This window comes from Mustela nivalis (genome assembly GCF_964662115.1).
Source record: "Mustela nivalis genome assembly, chromosome: 17".
Classification (NCBI taxonomy): domain Eukaryota; kingdom Metazoa; phylum Chordata; class Mammalia; order Carnivora; family Mustelidae; genus Mustela; species Mustela nivalis.
The window spans coordinates 51,791,137-51,817,539 of record NC_139036.1 but is presented as its reverse complement, the minus strand read 5'-3'; the positions used below and the strand labels follow the sequence as shown (position 1 = coordinate 51,817,539).

The 26,403-nt window shown below is 44.0% G+C and overlaps 1 protein-coding gene across 2 annotated transcripts in view; it reads right to left on the bottom strand.

The window, feature by feature from the left end:
- Nucleotides 1–26,133, bottom strand: part of MAP2K6 (mitogen-activated protein kinase kinase 6) — a 118,653-nt gene extending 92,520 nt beyond the window's left edge. The window contains exon 1 of one of the 2 annotated variants that reach the window (XM_082708309.1): nt 25,810–26,133. In XM_082708309.1, the coding sequence (XP_082564435.1) occupies nt 25,810–25,825 (16 nt within the window). In that variant the 5' untranslated portion in view covers nt 25,826–26,133. The remainder of the gene's footprint in view (nt 1–25,809) is intronic. The other variant, XM_082708308.1, reaches the window with a different exon arrangement.
- Nucleotides 26,134–26,403: the final 270 nt, after the last annotated feature.

Sequence of the window (26,403 nt, the reverse complement as noted above, 5' to 3'; positions counted from 1 at the left end):
GGCCAGCAAGCTGAGTAGCTGGGGAGCGCCCAGATCTAAGTCTGTGTCCTCACCCTGCTAATAACTAGCTCCGGAACCACCCAGACAACTACTCACCTCCACCCCACCGACCGTGCTTTCATTTCCTCACCTCTGCAAAAGACAGACAAAACCCACCGAAAAGGTCAGCAGGGAAAGGGTGATAAGCTAAGACCCACGAAGGTTCTGGCACATAGCACTGCCCTTCCAACGTGGGTGGAGAAACTGAGGTACAGAGAGTGACTTGGCTCAGCCAGTCCTGCTACTACTGATTTAGCCCGGGTAACACGATTCTTAATCTAGCAATTCAATCTCCCAGCACTCCGTATAGTTTAGGCTTCCCGTGCGTCACTCTGAAAACTTGTTGACTAACGTAAACCCAGGCTGTATCCTTGCACCGTGTTTCCATTCCCTAGGAGAAGCTGGAGTTCTGCTGCCGCACCGTCCGCTGTCAATTACCGGCTGGCTCGATTATATAAACTCGGTATTCTTAGACAAAGTGATGGATCCGCCCTCCCCTCCCCCAGTTCCCATTAATCACAGAAGAGAGTACAGCCACGAATCCGCTAACACCAAAGGAGGCAGCAGCTGGTAAGACAACATGCTATGTACCCAAAATACCTTTGTTGCGGGGTAAAAAAATAAACAACATTTCTTTCTTCCTTAAACTCTTAACTCCTTAGGTGTGTAGGTACCTATCAGATTTCCCCCACAACCCCACTCCAGACCTCTAACGATGGAAACAAAGTTGAACTCCAGCGAAGACTCAAGCTAGGATGGATACATTCGAAACTGAAGTCGGTAACATAAGTATCTCAAAATAAGGAAGAGAGACCTTCATGGGGTTCATGTTTTCAAGCTGCTGCACAGAAATGCAACAGGTCTTTCTCTCATCCAAATAACCCGCTATGAGAAACAAAGCTACTGGGGATGTCCTACCAACCCAATCGTTAACATATAAAATCAAGAGTTCTTTTAATACTCTTCAGAACTTCATTTGTTACCCAAAGAAAGGGGAATTCTTACAGGGAAATGCCTGTGGTGTGGGGAGAAGACTAAAAGACTAATGGAAAGACCAGGTCCCAGCCTTGGGGTTCCCCCCAGGTAGTTACACGGCCCCCAAAACAAAGCTTCTTCATTTAAATATGCAACAATTCCCCTTTCCGTGAAAGGAGAAATGTACTTGGTCTATTCCATCGAGTTTTTAGCGAGGACAAAACAAATTGTTGTCTATGATTTTATCCATGATTTCTGAAATGTGTGCACAAATCAAGGCGATACCATCCAAACGGAAAACGTCACTTTTGTTAAATGAACTAGAATGAGCTCACAGACAGACCCAGCTAAGGCTGAGCCAGCCCTTTTGCTTTTGAGGTCAGCAAGTAATCTAAGACTGGAGAGTTTTCTCTCTCCACTGCTTCACTTCCCCCGCGTCGAGTTTCCTTCCTCTATCTCAGAGAGCTGGTAAAAATCTTTTCCTGATGCAAATGCGCTTGGGATTTCCCATAAATCTCCAGCTCAAGAACGTTGGTGGCATGCACACAATGGCCAGCTTAGAGACTGCCGTGGACATCTGTCACGTATTTGGCATCTGAGCCCCCTTCCTGTGTTCAGAGTCCTCCACGTCATGAGGCAAAGCCAACCACCCCTTATAAAAGTGCAGGATAAAAGTGTGTTCCTAGCATCCTCTGCACTAGAGCATAAGCCCAGGGCAGTCATTGCTGACTTGGAACCAGTCCCTAGCAATATAAACCAGCAGGGGCAGCGCATGATTCATTCCTGCACTTGACAATGGTCGTGGCAGCTCTGTCCAGACTGGGGAAGCTGTGTCGGCATCAATTCTGATGATGATCATGCCACAGGTCCCACAGCAGTGAGAGGGACAAGCTATGTATCCACACCCCACGATGGGAACAGTAGTGTCTGCACCAGCCCCCTTCTTTGGTGTATTTTGGGGGTTTTCCCCAGCACTGTTGCTTCTGATTCTAGTTCTCTGAGCCTCTGGAAGGTTTTATGAGCCTCCCCCAAATTCTTCCAGTGGATTCCTTTCCCGCCAAGATCAGCAGAAATCCATTTCTGGGCATTCTGACAACAAAATCTTATGAATTCAGAAATCACCCTCAAGGCTAAGAAATCAACCGAGACCAGCAGAGCACCCAGATTTCATCCAGAAATTTCATCCAGAAATTTCCAGATGATGTATCAACCTTTCCATTCACCATGTACATCGCATGGCAAGCACAGGGTCAGAAGAGAAAACAGGGGAGGGAGAGCCTGAAAATAACCACACTGGAGTTCACTGATACAGAAGGACAAACCCAGAAGGTTGGATTATCTAAAAATGTTTTAGGACCCACTCTCTCAGAAGGAGAGAGAGGCAGGGGCGCCTGGGTGGCTCAGTGGGTTGAGCCGCTGCCTTCGGCTCAGGTCATGATCTCAGGGTCCTGGGATCGAGTCCCGCATCGGGCTCTCTGCTCAGCAGGGAGCCTGCTTCCTCCTCTCTCTCTCTGCCTGCCTCTCTGCCTACTTGTAATCTCTCTGTCAAATAAATAAATAAAATCTTTAAAAAAAAAAAAAAAAAAAAAAAAAAAAAGAAGGAGAGAGAGGCACCAGAATTAGAACGTAGACCTTTTAGCAAAAAAAAAAAAAAAAAACCTCTGAATTTTTGTTACTCCCTCCATTATTGCCTCTCCTCCAATGTCCTAGGGACACTATGTCCCAGACACAGCCTGGCAACAGCACAAACTTACCAAACAGGACATGCATGTTCAACCTCCTTCATTTTTCCTCTGCTCGTCATTCTGACTAAAATGCATTCTTCTTGCTAGCAAACTCTTATTCACCCTTCAAAACCCAGCTCAAAAGTCTCTTCCATTGTGAAGTTTTTCTAATGCCCCCTACATTAACCACTACTTCTTCTATGTTGTTGACACCTCTCCTGTGGCCATTATACTGCCTTTTTTAAAGAGTATCAGCCCATCCCCTACATCCTGTTCCTATTGTGAGTTCCTAGGACAAGCAAAAGTCCTTCACCGGGGCCAGAACGAGGTTAAGGCAAGCAAGGTTCCTAAAGAAGCATTCACTCTCAAATACAAGTGCATAAAACTAGTCTCTACCATCTGTCCTTCTTGAATTCAGAGCCTTTATAGAAAAAGCACTCTGACTCTCATTGACGGAAGGGTAAATAATACAAGAAAGTGTATATGATTCAGAGATTTATACAATACAGGCGAGGCAGCAGCTGACCCTGCCACAGCCAGGTTGAATAACCTTAGTAAAGCTACTTAACCTGGGCAAGTGGGAAGAAAAACATGATGCCTTTCATTGCCAAGGTCCGTGGCTCTACAACTCCATTCAAAGGAAGTTCAGAAAGGAAGAGATCAGGACAGAAGGACTCGGTCCCAGGAGACTCTGGAGCTTCAGTGGAGGCCTGACCAATGCATAGGACTGGGAGGGAAGGAGGGGACGGTGATCAAACCAACTTAAGATAAGCTGAAGAAAAATAAACATAAAGAGGCTAAAGACTAAAGACGATACACGTCAGGGAGTAAAAAACAAACTGGACAGCTGGGTGGAGAGAAACCACGAACTACTCTAGAAAACCCAGCAGGGTAATTCTGGGGCTTGGAACCTGGCAATAGGATAGAAAATACTGTTTTATGATAATAGTGAGAAGACCAAGCCTGGTCAGGTCTAACAGGTGAGTGAGCTCATTTCTTTCTCAAAGCAAGCCTCTGTGGTTGCGATTACCCATCAACCCATTTTACAGATGTGGACACTCAGTAAAGTCACATACAATATTCAAGCTTACACAAGCTGCAAAAGGCAGAACCAAATCGAAGTCATGCTTTTTTGCCCTGAACACACCCTAGAGGAGGAGACTCTCACAGCGGGTGGGGGGTGGGGGATGGGGTAGAGTTGGCAGGTATGGCCAGTAGAGCTGGCCTAAGGGAATGCTGTTCTCAGGATGCAACCTTAATACAATAAAGACCATTACAAAGAAGGGTGGGGAAATGAAGAATGTATGCCTAGAGGAATGGAGTGCAGAGTGGGGATGTGGAGATCTCTTTAGGTGGACAGAGGGCAAAGGGAACATCTGTCAAGAGTAGGAATAGGGGCGCCTAGTGGCTAAGTGGGTTAAAGCCTCTGCCTTCGGCTCAGGTCATGCTTCTCCCCCTCCCCTCTCTCTGCCTGCCTGTCTGCCTACTTGTGATCTCTGTCTGTCAAATAAATAAAAATCTAAAAAATTTTAAAAAATACAAAGGGGCGCCTGGGTGGCACCTAAAAGCTGTCTGCCTTCGGCTCAGGTCATGATCCTGGAGTCCTAAGATGGAGCCCCACATCGGGCTCCCCGCTCAGCAGGAAGGCTGCTTCTCCCACTCCCACTGCTTGTGTTCCCTCTCTTGCTTTCTCGCTTTCTCTCTCTCTCTCTCTCTGTCAGGTAAATAAATAAATCTTAAAAAAAAAAAAAAAAAAAAAAGTAGGAATGACCCTGGGATCACAAAGGGGGTGACCCGAGGTCCACATTCCAGCACCACAACTTACTAACTGATTTGTCCTGGAGACACCGAGTGCCCTCCCCCCATTTCAGTCCGCACATCTCTAAAAGGAAAAAAAAAATATCTGACCTTCCGTCTATGATCTCTGTGCCTTCTGCACAGCCCCGTTGAGAGCTTGAGCATCACAGGCATGTAACAAGGGGTCATCTTGTTACTACTCAGAATAGAAGAATCAAGGACAGGATAGACACAGAGATGTGAGGTCGGGGCATCAATGTATGGCCCGCGGCAGGAGTGACGCGCAGTCATTTTTAGCAAAGAGGCAAACTCATCTGTTGAGTGAGAGGCGACCTCAAGGAAAAGCAGATGTAAGCAACTTTCTCTGCCATTCTCAGAACATGAAAGCTGAAAGGGACCTGAAGAAATAATTTAATTGAATTTTGTCCCTGCCTCCATTTTACAAATGAGGAAACAAGCAAATGTACTCCATAAAGGGCCAAACCGGGAGATATTTTAGGCTCTGTGGGCCACAGTTTCTGTCCCAATAACTCAACACTGTCGTTTTGTAGCATGAAAGCAGACATAATATGTAAACCAATGAACATGGCTATGTTCCAATAAAACTTTATTTATAGCCAGAAACTGGAACTCTGTATAATTTTCACGTGTCAGGAAATATTCTTCTTTTGATTTTTTTTTTTTTTTTTTTTTTTGGCCACTTAAAAACAGATAAACCATTTTAGCTCTTGGGCTGTACGAAAACACACGGTGGGTCCCAGTCTGCCAAGGCCTACCATATGCTGGTTATGAGCTCGTGCTAAAGATAGTCAGACATGAGTCTGGGTTTTGCCCCCACAATTTACTAGAAGGGAAACTTGGGCTGTGGTTTTTAGTCTTCCTACTCATCATTTACAGACTCCTCGTTTATCAAATGCAGAGAGAAATTACACCTGCACCACACAATTCTGGGGAGGATTAAATGAGATAATGCTCGTAAAAGAGCTTAGCAAGGGGCCTCACTTGAAATCAGACCAAAACAACGCACAGAAAACACTACATCCAAGAAGACACAGGTGACACGGTTCACTCATGGCTAACCCAGAACCCGAACCCTGCTGCCCATCTACCGTTCAGCACCTTTTCCAGTCCCACAGCCTTCGGTTGACTTGGCCTCACAAGAAGTCAGATATTCACAAGGATGTAATTCGCTGCTAAACGTGTCCCCTGTCCCCAACCCTGAGATGTCACCATGAGAAACGTACTCTTTTCTTCGGAGCTGTTTTCTGCCTGAACAATGCAAACTCCCCGGGATGAGTTTTAATTTAAGTTCTATTAGGAAGACTGAGATGTAACTTATTAATTACTTCTTAAGAAGTTCTCTAGACACCAGATTTTTTTATCAGAAACAGAAAAGAGGAAAAAAAAGCATAATACACCCATCCACTGGGATGCTATTCAGCCATAGAAAGGAATGAAGGGCTGATTCGTGCTGCAGCAAGGATGAACCTTGAAAACAAGATGCTAAGTAAAAGAAGGCAGATACCAAGGGCTCTATAGCGTATGATTCCATTCATAGGAAATATCTGGAAGGGGCAAATCCATAGAAACAGAAAGTAGCTTAGTGGTTGCCAGGGGCTGGTCGGGGGGGGGGGGGGTTGCCTGTTTTCCATCTGTGGAGATAAAAATGTTCTGGAACTAGATAACAGTGATGGTTGCACAACCTTGAGACTCCCAAAAAACACAGAATTGTATACTTTGAAAGTATTTAAATGGTGAGTTTTCTGCTATGCATATTTTAACCATTAAAAAAAAAAAGATACATGTATAAAGAAGACACATGAGAAAGTTACAGGTGTGATGACAAGTTCTCATTTGAGAAATGAGTCCACCAAAGGCCATCTTAGTTCACTTTCCATGTGTGCATAAGGCCCAGCCTGCACGCGGCTAAGAAAGAACTTATTCAAATGGTACTTCTAAAGCACCCACTATGTGCCAGGCACTGGGCTCTGCAAACAAAATAGTGAACGCGATAGAAGCGTTTCTTCTGATTTTTTTTTCCCAGTCTATAATTAATCAGAGCAGAAATCCACATCGAGTCATTTTTGTAAAAATATATGAGGGGGCGCCTTGGTGGCTCAGTGGGTTAAGCCGCTGCCTTAGGCTCAGGTCATGATCTCAGGGTCCTGGGATCGAGTCCCACATTGGGCTCTCTGCTCGGCAGGAAGCCTGTTTCCCCCTCTCTCTCTGCCTGCCTCTCTGCCTACTTGTGATATCCGTCTGTCAAATAAATAAATAAAATCTTTTTAAAAAATTTAAAAATATATGAGAAATACTTATTGTGGAGTCATTAGCATAAAACTAAAAAATATGATAGCACTGCTTCATTCATTCTCAGCGCAAAACTGCCTGATTCCTGACATACCCAACAGTGAGGAAGAGAGGAATCCAATGCTCTTTGCTTCTGGAGAACCAAAGGCCTGTGCTCTCAGAGGGGGTGGGGTTGGAGTGGCAGAAAAGGGGGGGTTTAAATGAGATCTGTTAATTTGCAAACTTGTTATCTTTCCAAAGCTAAATCCCCACAGAGGACAGAGAAGTGTGACAGCTGTTCACTTCTCTTCAAGGGTTGTTGGTAGCCGAGCAATCTAACACTGCTGGCAGCCACCCGTCTATTTTCTTCTTTCAAATCAATTCCAAATGATTGGAATACATTTTTTACTTTTTTTAAACTTTGAGGAACGCTGGATCCACACCGACCCATAAAGCTGATTCTGTCCTTTCTGTGGAAACTGCCAAGACCTCCTGCGTCATAGACCCTCGCTTTTACAACTGTTACCCGAAGAACCAAGTTCTTCCCCCACCTCCATTATTTACCTTTTATTCTTAGAGTGAAAATGGATAAATGCATTTTGGAGAACAAACAAGGGCCCAGTGATAGGTAAACTCAGGTGGCGATGAAAGTATGGTTGAAGTAGTTAATTTCTTCCAAACGTCTATTCAAAAGGACAAAAGCATGGATGGTTTTCTTGAGCCTGACAGGAGTAGAGGGAAGGTAAAAATGTGTGAAATACTTCCTCTGCTCAGAGTCACCTATCCTAATGTTATGCTTCTGTATTTGTACCATATCTCTGTATGCTCCCCATGCTTCAGCCTTAATGCATCTTCCCAGGCAAATCAGGCATTTCCTAAAATCAACAGAATGTAGTGACCGTTCAGTTACAAGGAGAGGAAACTGAGGCCCAAGCAAGTTAGATGAGGTAGATGAGATCTCAAAGCCAACAAAAAATACAGATAACCAGTTCATTTTTTTTTTTTTTTCTCTGATTCGTTGCTAGGTTTGTTGCTAAGAACTCTGCGAGGCCATGGATACACACTCGGGAAATTCTAAGTTAAAAAAGAAAAGTTTAGGGGCACCTGGGTGGCTCAGTCAGTTAAGCATCTGCCTTCGGCTCAGGTCATGATCCCAGGATCCTGGGATTGAGCCCCGCGTGGGGCTCCCTGCTCAGTGGGGAGTTGGCTTCTCCTTCTGCCCCTCCTCCCGCTCTTGTATGCGTGTGTATATGTGCGCATGTGCGTGAGCACACTCTAGGGTTCTCTCTCTCAAATAAATAAATTTTTTCAAAATGACACAGAAATAATACTGGCTGCTTATGAAATTTGGAAAGACCACCTCAGGTTTGATTGCGCTTTCCATCACCACCTGGGTACTCCCTCCTGCACTTTCCTGAGACTCTGGAACCAGAGAGCATTCCTCTCCCTAAGGATCAAGTCTGAGTTCCAAAGTCCAGACAGTTGGAATCTCCAGCTCTAGATTACACAGGCTGGGGTTTCTGCTCCAGAAAACCTCCAGAACGGCAGGCCCTCCTATGGGAGCGGCACGCACTTGACCTCATGGAGGAAGCAATGGAGCCAGGGGAAGCAAGCTCCTGGGGTCTTGGCAGGCAGGAAAGTCAGGTTAGTTAGCTAAAAAACAAAACAGCAGGATGGGAGACATGCCCAGATGAATAAAACCTCCATCATCAGACCTCAAGGCATGCCCTATAGAACAAAGCCAAGTGCAAGTTGACAAAATGTCATGATGAGTTGAGTCATCCAATGGTAAAGAAAACCACTAATATTAATCAACCCGGGCAAACTCTCTTCCCTATAAAGGCTAATGTCTTTCCTTTTTCTAACCGATAAAGCAAGTTCGTCATAGATGTGCCAAAGGAAAGCTCTTCAATGCTAATTTGGCTCTCCATTTCATACCGAGCTCAGAATACTAACAAAACCTGTTGCTAAGGGACATAGATGCATAGTTGAGTCTAAAATACAAAAATTATATGAATCTAGCTGCTGGAAGAAACCCTTTCTCAGTAGCGCCTGGTACCCGGTATCAGAGTCAAGCAATGAACAACAAATGCCTTCTGATTTGCAAGGCCTTCCGTACCTCGGCCCCTGCCTATGTCTCCAACATCATGTCTCCTTACTCTGGAGACAGGCTGGGTAACTGAAAAGGTTACCTTCCAACCCTACCTTCCAACCACACCTTCTGGACTTCCTTCTGGAAGGAAGACCTTCTGGACTTCCGCGACACTCCTACCACCTCAAACTGCCCGACAGACCAGAGCGGAGTCCGCTTCAACTTCCACTCCAACCCCCGACTCCCCCATTCCCTTTGCTAGATCTCAGCAGATAATCAACTTTCCTTTGAGCTATCAGGACATCATAAATGCAGGTCCACACATCTGCTCCCCATTAGAAACTGAGCTTCTTGCAAGTAGGAATCATGTCTCTGGACCCTTCCCAGTGTCTCGCCGTGAACCACACAGAGAAGCATCTAATAAATGTTCAGAGAATGAATTAATGGATGAACGGCCGCATGCATGATTGAACAAGACCCACTCAATCATCGGATGCCCCACTGGATAAACAGAAGTCCTGATTTCCACTGTGCCTGGCGCTCTTGTTTGTGTTTTATCTTTAAGCCTCGGGGTCTAGTTTCTGTCTTTATAGGAAAAGTAGAAGGGCTCCCCAGAGAGTCAAAAGTTGGCTCCGTGTCAGGATGCACCTGGCATGCTAACAGCAGTCCAGGTGTGGGAGTCGGAGATCTGTCTTCCAGATCTAGTTTGCCTTCACCTTGACCTTTTCAGTTACTCAAGCTCGCTTGACCATACTCTCTCCATCCATGAAATGAGGTGTTCAACCTGGATGATTTCTGGGATCCTTGCTAGAGGCAACCTTCCATGATTGGAAACCGCTTCTACCTTGCCAGGTATGTATTGCCCAAACTCTCTGTCCCACAAACCTGGGCAACTGGCACATTATCAGAAAACAAACCCTGTATTTATCACTTCGCCAACAGAGAGAGCACCCGCATACCGTGTCTGTGCTGTTCTTTCTATCCAAGAGCCCAGACTCGGTTGGTTCACCAGACGGTGTTACTGCTCCTTGTAAAGGCAACCGACCTTTGCAACCGAACAGATGATGGGCCGCGTAGAGGGTCTGAGTCTCTTCCACTCACAGACCACAAGAGGCTCTGAGCAGACGCCTCTCCTTCCTCGTTAACTAAGTTCCTTATTATTAATGGTAGGCAAATTTATAATGACTTGTTATAAGAAGAATGATTGAAACACCACAGGTCACCTCTACGGTCAGAACCTCACTCCCATGAAAGCCCCGGTGGCCATATTCCTTGTTTTCATTTCCTCCTGTATTTCCTACCCGTGTGCTTACTAAGTCAACCCATTTTTCTGTCTCACTTAGGCCCCCTGCTCAGATGACCCAGGCTTACAGCACCTCTAAGTAGCAGCGGCCCCATGCTTTGCCCTCAGGCCCCAGGGATGGACGCCTGACTCAGGGTCCGCCAATCCACAGCTACCCTTTATCACAGTGATGATTTTTCCTTTGCAAGATAAAGAATTTGATCTCAGACCCAAGACTGTAACCAGCCAAACAATGGGTACTGAAATCACAAAGTCATATAGATACAGGGCTAGTAGCACTTTTGAACTATGTGCAGAGGGGCACCTGGGTGGCTCAGTCTTAATCTCAGCTCAGGTCTTGATCTCAAAGGTCATGAGTTCAAGCCCCACATTGGGTTCCATGCCAGGTATGGAGCCTACTTAAAAAAAAAATTAAATTAAAAAGTAATAAACCAGGGGCACCTGGGTGGCTCAGTGGGTTGAGCCTCTGCCTTCGGCTCAGGTCACAATCTCAGGGTCCTGGGATCGAGACCCGAATCAGGCTCTCTGCTCAGTGGGGAGCCTGGTTCCCCACCCCACTCCCGCTGCCTGCCTCTCTGCCTACTTGTGATCTCTCTCCCTCTCTCTCTCTGTGTCAAATAAATAAATAAAATCTTTAAAAAAAAGTAATAAACAATAGGCCTATTGGTGAGTCTGAGGGGCAAAACAGAAAAGACCCTCCCAAGAAAAACAGAATGAGCGCCCTTTCAAAGGGAGAGCAAGCAGAGAGAGAGTCAGAAAATGCTTTCTTAGCTCTTCCCAGGCTCAACGATACCTCCTACAATTAGACTCAGTGAAACTCTCCCTAATAAAAACATTTTGACATGAGATCAAATAAAATACAAAGACACAAACACTTACATATCCGTGTAATCACTCCACAGATCTATAGCCATTCTTCCTGGGTCATAACCATCTTCCCATTCACATTACTGCTGTCTCCATAACCTACGACGTATCAGGTAGGTATCTGCCACTGAAGCTGTCCCTTTATTATTACATAGTAGCATGTTCCTATTTTTCACTCTTCTGCCATGGCAGTTACATAGTGAAAAACATGAACTTTGGAATTTAAATGAACTAGATTCAAATCCCAGCTCTGCAAGCCCCAAACTCTCTGATCTTGGGCAGGTTATTAATTCTGCGGTCCAATTCCCTCCTTTGTAAATTGGGGATACTTTGACTCCGCTCTCGGGTTTTTATGAAAACTAGAGCTAAGAAGTAGAGTGTTTATCACAAAGCACATAGTAGGCCCTCCAAAATCACTAGTTATTACAGGGTAGGTTCTCAAAACGGAAATGCTGGATCAAAGGGAACAAAAATCATACCAGTTTCTGGACACTGCCCAATGGCTTCAGCGAAGACTGAAGTTGTTTTTAGGACAGAAGATCACACAAGCTTTCCCTCTCCACCCACCCAGCCCACCCCTAACATCTCTGCTTCCCAGCTTTGCCTTAGAATGGAAATGCTCTGGACCCGGGGCTGCTGTCTCACATTAAGCCCGTGCTCGCCTCTTAACCTCAGACAGAAAACCAGGAGCTGGCTTCAGTCTACAAACCAAGGAGCCTGACGATGCAGCCGATTCACGATCTCCTGTTTTCCTCTGACTCCGTTGGTCCCACTGCGAGCTGCACACAGGTACTCGACATGGAGATCAGTCTGGGCTCGTTTCAAACAAGCCTCAAACTAGCTGCTGCTGCTCTTTTTCTGCAAGTCCCTCTACACCCTACCTCCACCGGCTCCCAGTGAGGGCATCACACAATAGCCAGCGAGGCTTCGAGAAACAGGTGAGGTGCATGGTCATTCCTTACGCGCAGGGCTAAAGTGGGTGGGAAGCGACGGCCGCTCCTGCCCGAATTCTGCACCCTGGTTGCTTGGACCCTTGGAGCCGCCGGTCCCTGTGTTCCAACCCATCTCCTTGCTTATTATTCCTTTCTTCCCTTTTCACATTGACTCATCGAATACTTGACTTTCTGCCTCGCTTCTGCTGCCCACCTGTCTTTTGCTGTTTGGACTGCCTCTCCCACGACCACCCACTGAGCTCTGAGGGATGCTTTATCCTTCTCTAGCTTTTTTCTGGGGTGCCCACCCGCCTCCCCCATACTTGAAGCATACCTCCATCAACACCCTAACAGGGCAGCAGGACATGGATGTCTGTCCTAAACTGGAAAAGTTCCTTCCCACCGACCTTACCCCCAGCCACCTGCCTTCCTACCACAACATGCCCTCACGATTTCATCCCATACTGGACCCTCTCACCCAAGCTGGATCCTAGTACATTCATACATAATTTGATGCCAAACTTACTCTGACCACATTAAGAAAATAAAGATGACTATTAACCCTAATAAATATACACAGACTTGAAAAGACCTGTTGTTAATAATCAATACTCAAGAGGGCATCTGGGAGCCCTCTTGATTTCCATCTGGGAGCTTCCAACTCTTGATTTCAGCTCAGGTCATGAGCTCAGGGTCCTGAGATCGAGCCCTGAGTTGGGCTCTGAGCTGGGTGTGGAGCCTGCTTAATTAAGATTCTCTCTCTCCCTCTGCCCCTCTCTCTCCCCTGTTCGCATGGTCGCTCTCGCTCTTAAAAAAGAAAAAAAATCAATATTTAAGAGCTTGGTAACACTCACGTAGAATTCTTTTTTTTGTTGTTTGAAGGCTTACAGGCCTTTTCTAAAAATAAGCTTTGCCTGGCTACAGCGCCTTGGTTCTTACTCATTCCCATTCCCTCTTCAGCTTTGTTTCGTTAGGACTAGGACCATGTGGTACAAGGAGAGGATGCCCTCTTCCCCCACTTGTCAGTGCACTACCTCTGTGTCTGGACAAGAAAGCTGCCTGTGACAACCACTGCAAGTGCTCAATAGATCTCATTACCCCCAAACGTGAGTTCAGTGTGGGGAAGCAATACAGCACCAGGGTGTGTGTGTCTGTGTGTGTGTTGTGTGTTTTCCAAGCTAACACCCCCCAATTTAGAAGCATCCAGTCTGTCATTAACAATAGAAAATCAGAAGGAAGAGCAGGTAGTCTGCTCACGGACCAGATGGCCAGCCTCTTGTCGTACTTGCTTATTCTACTGAGAAGAACCATATTTCCAGTTTCATTATTGCCAGTTTAAGGTTCTTCTCCTACCGTCTGCTTTCTTCACCTTCCCAGGTCGAGTGAGAACATTTACCTTCCTGGGTGTCCTGGCTGTTGCTGTAACAGAACTCATGGGCGTATCACAAGGAGAGCATGAGCGTGCCGCCATGTTTATCTTCCCATGTTATGGGCTGAACTGTGTCCCCCTAAAATTGTTATGTTCAAGTCTTAAACCCCCAGTACCTCCGAATATACCTTACTTGGAAATAGGGTCATTGCATTTATCATCACTTAAGATAAGGTTACATGGGATTAAGGGGGGCCTTAATCCAATACGACCAGTGTCATCATAAAAAGGAGATACTTAGACACAGGTGCCCACACAGAGAAAACACCACATGAACACGAAGGCATAGGCCAGGTGACGAGGCATCTACGTGCCTCCAAGGAATGTCAAAGATGGTCAGCAACACCAGGAGCTAGAAGAAAAGCATAAAATGGATTCTTCTTCCCAGCCCTCAGAAAGAACAACCTGGCCACCACCATGATCTCAGATCCGTGGCCTCCAGAGCTGTGAGACAATAAATTCCTATCGTGTGATCCACCCAATTTGTGTTATCTGTTCTGGCAGCCCTAGAGAAAGACTACATCCCACAGACTATAGAGCTTCCCAAGGGTAGTGATGGAATTCTATTTGTCTGGGTATTTACATAGCACAGTGCAAGGGGCAGGTAATTTAATGGTTCGATAATGTTTGTTAAATTCAACTAAAAAAATATATGGTCCTCGGTATCCCCAGCCTTCTCAACCATGACTCAGCCAACACTGACTCTCTTTTCCTTAGCCAGATCACATCAGGGGGGGGAAAAAAAAAGATTGAAATTAGGGATGGGGAAAGTTCTCTAACCCTAATGTATCAGGATCTCTGAATCTCACCATTTTTTTTTTTTTTTTTTTTTGACAGAGAGCACAAGTAGAGCCACAAGCAGAGGGAGAGGGAGAAGCAGGTTCCCTGCTGAGCAAGGAGCTCTCTGCCAGCTAGATCCCAGGACCCGGGGATCATGACCTGAGCCGAAGGCAGCCGCTTAACCACTGAGCCACCCAGCTGTCCCTCAATCTCACACTTAAATCAACTCCAGAATTAAATCTGTATTTTTTTTTCTACTTTACCTATAAAAATGGAAGCTCATTCAGGAACAAAGTCCCAAGCAAGAAGACTTGGCAAGCCATTCAAGAGATGACATAGCTGGCAGGTCCTGTCTACCTGGCTGGGTCTTACGTGCTCCTTAACCACACAGCAAGGTGAGGCAAAAAGCGCCCTGTCCCTTTCCTGACTCTGAAGGCAGGTGAGTCCACCCACCCGCCTCCACCACTTTACTGACCCTGAGCTGAATGAAGTCACTGAGGAGAAAGCAGGTGACTACGTACTGGTCACACTGAGAAAGAACACACTGGGAGCTTCAGAGCTATAGGTCACTGTGTTTTTTAAACCAAGATAATGAAAGATAAGTTAATTGAACCTAGCAATTGTTTCCGTATAATCATCTTTTAAATGGAATTTTTCTGAAATTGAAAATACCCACACACAAGATTTATGAACTCTCTTGCCAGTACCCGATATCCTGCTAGAGAGAGTAACTTTGGTAAAACAAAGAACATTCTGGAACACCTCCCATAAGATAAGTAAAATTCAGAAGTGCACTGAACAGTTTTCCTCTCTAACCGACTTCTGATGATTCTAGAAAAAGGAAAAGCCCTAAGAAATGGAAAAGGCAGGTTGGCAGGTTATAAAAAATGAAAATTGCAGCTGTGGCCATGCTCTGGAAAATATTCCCTGACTTAGCTAGACGTTGATCATTGAACCAACAGCTTGCTTATATAATTACAGTGTGCCTATAAACCCAGGTGATATGATATACTTGTTTAACTATTAACCTCTGGGTTTCCTGGAGTTTCCACAATCAAGAAAAAAAAAAAAAACCCTCTAAAAGTATGAGAGAGGATATATTCCATTTATTAACTTATTGTGATCATAAGTAATAACAGTAGTATATAGCTTGGTAAGAAAAAGGAAATTCTTAGAAAATACAAATGAGGTCTTTTAAGCTTTGGGTATTTTGCTTGGATATCTCTTTTTTATTCTTCTAAGGAACTGTTGTGCATATATGAACAATCTCTTAGCGCCCCTGGATTCTTGAAGTCAAGCAAGATTCCTTCTCCATCCAGACCTTGGATCCCGCGCACAATTTCCTCATCAGCTCTGAAATTCATGTTGATACTTGCACACTCACTGTAAAAATTTCCCTGAGCCCCTTCTCATCCCTTGGACCTCCTGACTCTTCTGGGCATATCTAGGATTCTAGCTTCCAGTCTACACACTTCTGTGCTTTTCTTAACCTCCTACTGGGCAATAAGCTTCTCAGGGCTAGAAAGAAAGGAAGAAGGGAGCAAATTTATGTTCACAGTGAGCCTGGCACAGCACAATGCCTCCAACCCAGCAGCGTGCCCAATAAATATTTGTTGAAGAAATGATTCCAAGCACTGGCCAAAACACATGATGTAGATAAACTTCCCTAATTTTCATAACAATCCCGGGAAGGAATGGCGGTCTCTCCATTTAGCTGGTAAAGAAACAAAAGCTAGAGGATAAGAAGATTTTTCAAGGCTCATACGGAGTAAGTAGAAGACCAGGGCGCGGTTGGTGCTCCTCTGTCTAGTTCCACGAGCTCAGTGTCTTAAATGGAACCATCCATCCCAACTTTACTGGTTGAATTATACGAGCTTATACGAGCTCTCCCTATAGGCATGTTCAGAGTCTCTGGGATTATATTTTTCAAATGGCAACAGAGTTTGGGGCACACGAAGGAGTCAAGAAAGCTGGAGGAATATGGTTATTACGATTTCAAATACCACAGAGAGGTTGTTTCCACACCTTCACTCCAAAAGAACCCCCATACTCTTTACCATTCTGTTTCTGCTGGTTCTTCAGAGTCTAGCCTGACCCTTATCTCTAACCCATTCCTCCCATGTCGGACTGGAGCGGGGAGAATGGGGGAAGGGAATAAATAACGTGTCACTCATCATCCAGACCATCTATCCCCATGGCTTCTGCATGGGATCCCTAGGAAACGACTGAAACATAGGTGTGACTGTCCTGCTTTGGCAGGAGAGAAAAGTCGACAGAGAGCGTTGATTCCCCACTCCCCCAGCTGCCTCCTCCACCACAAAAAGAGAGAATTCTAGTTTCTTCCACACCATCCAGTACAAGAGGAAAGCAGTGGACAGGTAGGCTCACTCGCAATTTCAAGGAAACGACACTTGTTACCTTTACAGGGAAATAACCAGGAATACAGGAAATCACTAAGCCACAAAGGAATTATATGCCTCTTCTTAGGTATGGTGGTGCCAAACTGGTCATGTTCTTAGTACTGTTTAAAAAAAAGTTTAACTGAGAGGTGCAGGGAAACACCTAAAGTTTGGAGCTGCCTCATTACAGCCTGTAAGACAGCTAATGGAATCAATATTCATTGCTGATGTTTAACAGTAACTTCCTGTCTGTACAGTATCTATCAGTAGACCAGTTGTAACCAGCTTCCTTCTACTCATGGATACTTTGTACTTGGAATTCAACCTTAACACTCAGAATGAGTCAGACTTGCTATCCCATGATCAACAGAGACTTAAAGGAACACGTCAAAAGGAACCTCTACATAGGTAGACACTGAACAGCCCCTCCTAATTATCATACCCAGCCCTGGTGTATGCAAATTCACACAGAATCCACTCATGTTTTCTACCACCAACACTGTCTTCTGGGTAATGGGTTCATAAATGTACTATGGGGTAACTTAACTCAAGTGGAGTAGCCAGGAGCTCAGGTTCTCGGGTCAGACAGACCTTGATTAAAGCCACTGCTGTGCTGTCAACCGTGCCATCTAAGGCAAGTTCCTTGACCTCTCTGGCCTCAGTTTGCTCATATACAAAATGGGGCATCACCTCACCACACCCTAGTAAGGGGACAAGGAGATAATTCAGATAATTCAGATCGATGGTTAAGCACAGCTTCTGGAATACAGAAAGAATCTGCAGCGTTGCTACCATCTAGAAGAGTAAGAACTGTAGCCCTCCCCCGTATGTGACTTAAGCTTACCTCAGTCTGGATATGGTGAGCGAATCTAGGCTCATCCTACTGAAGCGACTCTGTCTCCTGTTAGCTTCCATCCCTACCTCGTCCCTCCCTTCCTTTGCAGAACATCTCCCTGGACCCTCCTTCCTCCATACACATAATACCCATAGTTTAAGCGACTCTGTAAGCCAAAGGATACTCACTCCCCAAACAAAAGTGTCCACCCAGAGGTGGAAGAGTCCATGCGATACACCAGCTCTAACTTCGCAGGCGATGATAAGTGCAAAGCTCTCTGGGGAAGATGTGTAAGATCCTACACCCAGAGGGAAGCTTCCATCTTCTCTCTCGCAAAAGAAAACGATGGACCTTCTGGGCTGGCTCAGGATCAGAATCAACAAAGCCAGGCAACCATGGCAGTGAGAAATTGCTTGTACTTTATCAGCTTTTTCAACAAAAAGTGTGATCAGGAAGGGGAGAAGGAAAGGAGCAGGGGAAGAACGAATGAACAGCTTCTCAGTGGGAGGGGCAATGAAGAAAAGAAATCTGGAGCAAACAGGAAGAGTGCAGCTGAGGGGAAAGGACCCCAGGATGGGCTGCCGGAGACCGGTAGCTGAGTTCGGCGGAAATGAGCAATGGCCTACAAATCCCATAACCAGGAGAAGCACCACTCAGACATTTCCTGTGGGCTGGGCCTCAGAGGTCGCTGGTGGAGTAGTTGCCCAGGTTCACAACCTCCAATTAAAGCCAAAGAGGAATGTAATATGGAAGCCCCATCATGAAAAGATTCCATTACTTGGTTGAAATAAGTCATAAAGGGCAAGGTCAGTAAATGTATTTTGAAAAAGGCCAAACAGTAACTATTTGGGGCTCTGTGGGGCATAATGTCTCCATCACTACTATTCAACTCTACCACTGCTGGGGGCACCGGGGGGGGGGGGTTATGGGTAAAAGCCATCCCAGACAACACATAAATGCGTGTGCACAGCTGTGTCTTAATAAAACTTTATTTGTAGACACTGACTTTGAATGTCATATGATTTTCATGTGTCACAAAATATTACTCTCTGGGGTTGTTTTTCCCATTTTAGCTCATGGGCTATCCTTAAACACAGGTGAAGCGACAGTTTTCAACTTCCCTGAGAATGAGCATGGGCCCCGTGGTCAGACAGGCTTGTCTTTGCATCCTGCCTCTGCTGCTTACTGGTCCAGCCGTAGGCACGTCGTTAACTCACCTGAGCCTCAGTTCCCCATTTGTAAATTAACAGTAATGGGAATTATCCCCAAAGGATGTATGTGAAGTTCAAAGGCATAACACGTGAAAAGTCACTCCCATAATAGATGAGGCTGAGGATGAGGATCGCACGGGGTGTTGGGGTGTGGGCTGAGATCCACATCTAGACCTACAGCTATTGAAAAAAAAAAAAAAGGTGGATCCCAATCCAACTATCCAACTTAAGGAGGGATAAAGAGACTCAAATATAAAGCAGACAATGGGCTATCCAGCAAGGGTCTATTTAATGCTTCAACTCACAACTGAACTTGACTCCACTACAATGCTTTGATAGACTTCATGTGACTAGGTTATAACCTGAATATCCTTTCATTGCAGAAAGGAGTTTTATGGGCCGCATATGCAACTGTAGGGACCAGCTCAGGAAAGGAAGACCCTATGAGGATACAGGGCAAAAACCAATCCCAGGACAGAAGGGGGGGCATCATGGACATCAGGGGTGGGTAAGGAGGAAGTGGGGAATTGTTGCATGTGGGGGTTACCCTTGCAGAATTCCCTGTTTTGTCATTGAGCCGCCAGCTGTTGAAAACTTTCAGGGTAACCCTGACAACCCTTCAGAGGCTCAAGTGCTGAGGTAACTTACAAAGAGCTGTTGAGACCAGCACAGGATGGGAGCCATTCACTCTCGTCCCATCTCATTGGATCCTGAAGAGAGAGATCACAAGTAGGCAGAGAGACAGGCAGAGAGAGAGGGGGAAGCAGGCTCCCCACTGAGCAGAGAGCCAGATGCGGGGCTCGATCCCAGGACCCTGGGATCATGACCTGAACCGAAGGCAGAGGCTTTAACCCACTGAGCCACCCAGGCGCCCCAGTTCCACATATTTTTAAAAGAAGAAGCCGAGGATAGACCATCTGTCTAGAGAACATCGGTGGCAGAGATGACACTTCTTCAACCATCTAAATTGTCATTTATGCTATTCTTGCTACTTCCAAATAATGAAGCAAAGATCTAACGGGCATCTAACAAGGCAACAGAGGAAGAAAATTACCTTATAATTTAATTACCCCAAACCTCTGATGAAATGTGGAGGAAAGTGATAGAGACCCCCCACTGATTAAAATTACTCCGGTCGGACATTTATTGAGCACTTATTATTTATCAGCACAATGCTAAAAGAGGTGGAGACACAAAGATCTACAAGAAGAGCTGTTAGTTACCCAGCAGGGGCTTTCAGAGATCGTCCATAAAAGGCAAATAACAATTACAGTGGTTAAAACTTGCAGCTGTGGAGTGTAAGCACCGGGATTTAAAATGAGAATATTTGCAAAATATCCCCTGGCAGAGAACTGGGAGGAAGCCCCACCACCATGATTCATGTATCGCCATTTCTTGAGTACAGGAAAAGTACCCCTACTGTTTGGCCTGTCAGCCCCTTTTGCCAGCATGCTCCCCACAAAAACAAACAAAACAAAACAGAAGTGTGAAATATACTAAAAAGATTCTGAAGGGGAAAAAAAATGCTTTATACATGTGTACTGCTAATCTTTACATGTTGTTTAGTGAAAAGAACTTTGGGACAGAGAATCAGGGGACTAAATTCCACCTCTGGCTGTCTACAGGCAAATCACTTTCCTGCAAAGCTTCAGTTTACTCATTTGTAAAAGAAGCTGATTAGACTACAAAACTCCTTTCCTAGCTCTAAATTCTATCACTGAATATCAGAATACATAAATAAGCAAGTTCACGAAAGAAGGCTATGATAAGACCTTGTGATTGTCCTATAATTTGGGATGTCATCAAAGTCGACCACAGCCTTAGTTCTTCCAACAAATTTCACAAACTAAACCACTTTCATGATGCGCATGATTGCACATGGGGCTTAAAAATAAAAAGGCAACTTTTCTGCAACAGTGCATAGAACACAGCCAGGTGCTAGGCAAGAATTATTTATGAAACGAAAGAAAAGCTACTTTTGCCTATAGAGATTACCGGAAAATGCAGAAATTGTCCAGAAGTAAGTCATTTTCCAGACTAGAATTTTAACCAGATCAATCCTTTTTTTTCCTTATTTTTAATATGGTTCTAGATAGCTATAAAAGTATAACAAAGTGAATTTATGAAATATGTGACGTTTACTTAAGACATTTGGGTTAAAATTAAAATTAGAACTCACCAGGGAACTAAACAGTTGAGACACATGGGACCCAACTCTCAACCCGTGATTACCTAAGCTTTGCAATTTTGGAATGTTCTGTCCTAACTCTGGAAATAATTTGATCCCCAAATTAAAACTTCAACATACATTTTACGAGAAAAACTCAAACACATAAAGCACAAATGTCAAAAAAAGGGGGGGATTTCAACTTTCTCTCTCTTTTTTTTTTTTTTACTAAAAAATGCAATCAAATTGGCAAAGTTTTTTGGGTTTGTTTGTTTGTTTGTTTGTTTCAAATTATGAGACCTAGGGTGAAGGAAAGTAGCCATGGTCTTTCTGGACAGCAATTTATTTGGTAATATTTACCGCGATGCTTAAACCAGAGAATGAGAACTCCCAGACACTGATGGGAATAAGAATTCGTGTTAGGTCTCTGGAGGGCAATTTGGCAATATGTCCATGCCCTCTGACCTAGCACTTCCATTTCTAGGAATTCATTTTAAAGACATAATTGGGCAAATGCACAAATGTATGTTCATAGCATTTATTCCAATATTGCTTATAGCTGGGGGAAAAAAAAAGAACTATATGAACGTCTACCTGGAGATTAATTAAACAGCTACATCCTTACAAATTAAAATAAGCAACTGTTTAAAAGAATGGGGTAAGTGAACGTGTGTGAATAGGGAAAGATCCCACGACACATGGCAGAGTATAAAGCAAGTTGCAAACTATCATCTATCGCGTGCAAAATAGCACTTCTGTGTATGTATGCAAATGTAAGGAGATGTTTACCGAAAAGTCACCAGTAATTAGCTCTGGATGGTATGAGTTGAAGTGATTTTTACTTTTCTTATTATGAAATTCTCTTTGGCTTGAATTTTGTTTTCAATGAGTGTATATCATTTTTATAATAGAAGAAATCTATTTTTAAAAGGTGGAACAGAAAAGGACAGTGGGGAAGAATTTGATATCCAGAACCTGGGATTTCGTCTAAGGCCACAGTCTACAGAATAACATACAAGCTGAGCTGACCCTCATGGTAACTTCATAATATTGAAAGTGAATAAACAGAAAGGTTCTGTTGAAGTAAACAAAAGACAACTGAATATTATGAATGTAGAAATACATTCACTTGGCGGGGCATATGGTTGGCTCAGGTGATTAAGCACCAGACTCTTGGTTTCCACTCAGGTCATGATCTCAGGGTCATGAGATCAAGCCTCGCCTCGACTCTACACTGGGCATGGAACCTGCTTCAGATTCTCTCTCTCCCTCTGTCCCTCCTTCTTTAAAAAAAAAAAAAAAAATTATATCTATCTATCTATCTATATATATATACACACACACACACACACATATACACACATATGTAGATATATTCACTTGGAAATATCTCACAGTATATTGGTAAGTGAAACAAAAGGTAACTAAATAGGCATTAGGTCTATACACACTTTACATTTATTCATACACATATACAGGGACCATTAAAAAAAAAAAGTCCAAAAGGATATAAGCCCAAATATATGCTGTGGTCACTAGTGAGTCTTACATTCCTTTCCTTTATTTTTAAACGTTTCTATAATGAACAAGTGCTATGTGTGTACTTTTTCCTTTGGTTCTAAAAATATTCCTTATAGATCTTTCAGATTTTAAAATACTAGAAAGTAGTTCCAATGAGATAAATCTCAGCCCTTTGTAACTCCAGCATCAAATGGACCACCACGAGAGCCCCTCAGAACCCCCACAGCTGACACTCAGCGGGCTGTGAAGTGCTGAATGCCACACCGACACAAAACAAGCTCGGGGAAACCCAAGGTACCTATTCTGATTTTGTGTCCTGAGATGTACGGGGTTATAAAACATCCTGGCTCAGATTACAGGCTAAGCATGACAAGTCTGTCTGGTACAACCTAACAAAGGAATTTATACAGAATGAGAAATTTACACATTTCATTTCCCAGGGTGGAATGAATTACAGATGAAAAGAGCCCCTAGGAGTGTCTGCCCCACTCCTACATACTTTTGAATTATGCCTTCCGTGCATTTCCTCCAACACGATTTACCCAGTACTGTCTTAAACTAAGGGAAGCTGATATTTTTAAAAGGTGAAAAGAGGGAGAAGGGAGAGAGAGTGCCTTTCTTACAGAGTTAGACTTGGTCTGTATTTTCAGGTGAACAGGGAGAGGCCGGACCTCCGGACCTCCCTCTCTCAAATCATCATGGCTAATAACAATAGTTTTTCTCTCCCGGGGAATGTAGATGACACATTTTTCCTGTAGCTTGTCTTCCTGTAATGTGCAGGAATTCCTGCACTTTCTGGGTGCCCTTCCTGTTAACTTACATTTCAGATTTCCTCAAAAGGCATTCTACCACTTTAATATTTGAAAAATGTCAGCTCAACCCCAGACAGCTAATATAAACAAGCTGAAAAGCATACCACCTAAAGTTACAACTGTGGAAAACAAAATTTCTTTTTAAGAAATTCTTTCTCGGAATCTCACTGTTGGTAAGGCTGGAAAGAAGCAGCCCGGTCCTTCCAGCTCCCAGGGAGTCTGTAATTCCTTTGCCTCTGCTCTGCCTTAAATTAGAGGTCTGTGAGACCGAATTATAGTGATCTAGAAAGTTCGTAAAGGTCCTTTGGATTGAACACGTGGTAAAATTCTTCAATACCATGAGGTTGTATCCACCTTTCACTTTTAACTCCCAATCCATTTGGTTGTAGTATTACAAAGCAGTTTGGTACTGCAAAAAATGTCTTGGCCCCTTGAGACTACCGTAGCCGAATTAGGCCAATTCCACACTCAATATCCAAGCCAAGGATCCCATGCCATTTCTGAAATGATCATCACTTCTTTGTATCGATAATCTTCCTTTTGGACAGGAACATTGGCACCAGATGTACCTTCCAAAGAGGACTCAATTAAGAAAATCATTTGGCTAACTAGGAACTGATTTGAGGAACCACCAGTAGCTGATCTACCATGGGCACACTCTTCATGGAGGTGTGCCATGCTAGTGCCTTCTAGTTTCCCAACTCAGCTCTATTGGGACAGAGCTACCTTCAGAGTGAGCCAAAAAAAAAAAAAAAAAAGTAGAAAAGGAACCTGATTTACTTTAGACCCTAAGGTCCATAGATAAGATCACTATAATACCATCTTCTTCATGAAACCTTCTTATCTCCCAGAGAGATCACTACCATCTCTAAACTCCCAACTGGGCCATTTCTTTTCACTATCTATGCAATTATCTTGTATCATAATGATTTGCACACATGCTTTCTAAATGGTAAGTTCCTTGAAGGAGACAAGTACATTTTAAATATTTTGTATGCCCCCTAATCTTATGCAATACACACACACACACACACACATACAATATATATCCACACACTATATATATATTACATACATACACTAATACGTACATACACATACATATGTATACATCTATTAAACTGAATTGAATAAATGAGGGTATACCAAATACAAAGTAACTAGATGCCAGCTCTTTTAATACCTCAAAGCCTGGAATGCCCATTCTAAGCTGTTATGTCTCTGCTCAGGAGACGGTAGGTTTCCCCTCTACTAAGGAACACCTGTACTTCATAATGCCTGTTCCTAGGTTCTTCAGCACTCTGAGCTTTCCAAATTCCCATTCTTGCCTCATGGTCAGAGAAAACACAGTCCTACTTTGAACTCCTGAGAACATATATCACTTCCTTCTTGGTCTAGAGATGTGTGATTCCCATCAGGTAGAATTCAACAAAATCCAAAAAATAAAACAGAAAGCTTATGAGACACTTTAATTTCACTGGGTCTTCTTACCCATGCACGTAGTGTCCCTGGTAGCCTTATTTACCTATCCCTAACCCACCTCTTCCCTCCACACATTCTCACATGGCATACGCTTTCTCTATAGTGAAGGATTTGTTCTGAAACAAGTAGTGACTTAGGGTCCTAGAGGCACCTGACAGCACCCCCTCAGTTCTCTGGTGCCATGTCAGGAATTTTTAAAATCCCCTCTCCAGTATCACATTAAGCCTGCAAAATACAACTGTGTTTAAAAAAAAAAAAAAATTGGAAAAAGAAAAAAATTAAAAACAACAATAACCCTGAATTTCTGACCTATTATAGCTGTCCAAATACACATAATTACACGTTTAAAAGATTTCATTATGATTTTCAACGAAATGGTGCATTCCCCCCATGTTGGTGTAATGCTTAAAAGTACAGTTTTTCTCCCCATATTTGCCCCCCCAGATGCAAAGCATCTCCTAAATGGGGAGACATAAAACATCTATGTCCTCGCTGCTGCTTCTAAATACTGCGAGCCAATAAGCAATTGGTGTGCAGTGCAAAATCTCAGAAGAGAAAGACTTCTCGTCTGCTTTTTTGGTAATATGCTATTATTCACACTTCACCTCTACTTCCTTTAAAAATCAAAAGTTGCTTAATGTTCAAAGCGGTATCAATGAAAATTCAGCTAAAAACGGGCACCGCAACGCTTTATTCCCAAAGGAATATAAGATTACATTAATTTCCGACTAGTTTAACTCAACTTTTACCTTTCACCGGCACCTACGGACTTTTTAAAAGTTTGTATTCCTGTTGCACATAAAATTACTTATAATGTGTGTGCATACTAAAGAATTTTACAATTATATAAAGCACTGCACATTTAGACGCTACCAACCTGCTCTATCTCTCCTGACTGTGCAAAAGGCAAAAAGAGCTCAGTAATCCTAGCAGAAGAATGCAAATAACGTCAATGCACAGCTGAACTGCAAGCCCTGCCTTACAGGAACTCTCTGTGTCTGCAAAAAAAAGACACATACTAAACAGGAAATGCAACTGAGCTGTGGAAAACCTCAAACTTAAAAATGCAATCGCCAGGCGAAAATTGCATCCATGCATTCATAAATGCATGCGTAACCCTTTGCATTTTTGCAAGTAATGCAAATAGGCTCTTACCTTTCGACTGAGACATTTTCCCCTTTCCTTTGATGGGGGAGGGGAGCACAAAAGACTTTGCCTTGCTTCTCTTCTGTAGCTAGTTTTGCAACAAAGATGCAAGCTGCAGGCGTGCAATCTTCATGCAAGTGGAGTTTCTCTTGACCGATGCAGCAGATGGACTTTCAGGGAATCAAGATGGAAATGCACACCTTGCAAAACAGACTGGAAAGTGATTTTTCCCCCAGTTGCAACGTTAGGGAAGGCTGTGCTGCAGCTACATGATGGGCCAGGGCTGGCAGCTAAAAGCTCCAAACTTGGAACTGAGTATCTTAGTGCGCAGACGTCCTTCCTGCGAAGGGCGCGGGGGCCGCTGGGTAATGTAGTTCCGAGCAGAGTCCACGGGGCTCTGATTTAAGGAAACGTGGTCGCTTGGGTCGCTGAGCGAGATGACTGGGTGCGCCCAGATAAACAAGTCAGACACGCAGTCCGTAGTAAGTGATGCGGCCAAAAACCGGCAGGGCCAAGGCGAGGGAGCATTTTTTGTTACCGAAAAGCCCCTGAAGCAACAGTTGAAGAACATTAGGTTAGCTGAAAAGCATTTGGCTCGCTGAG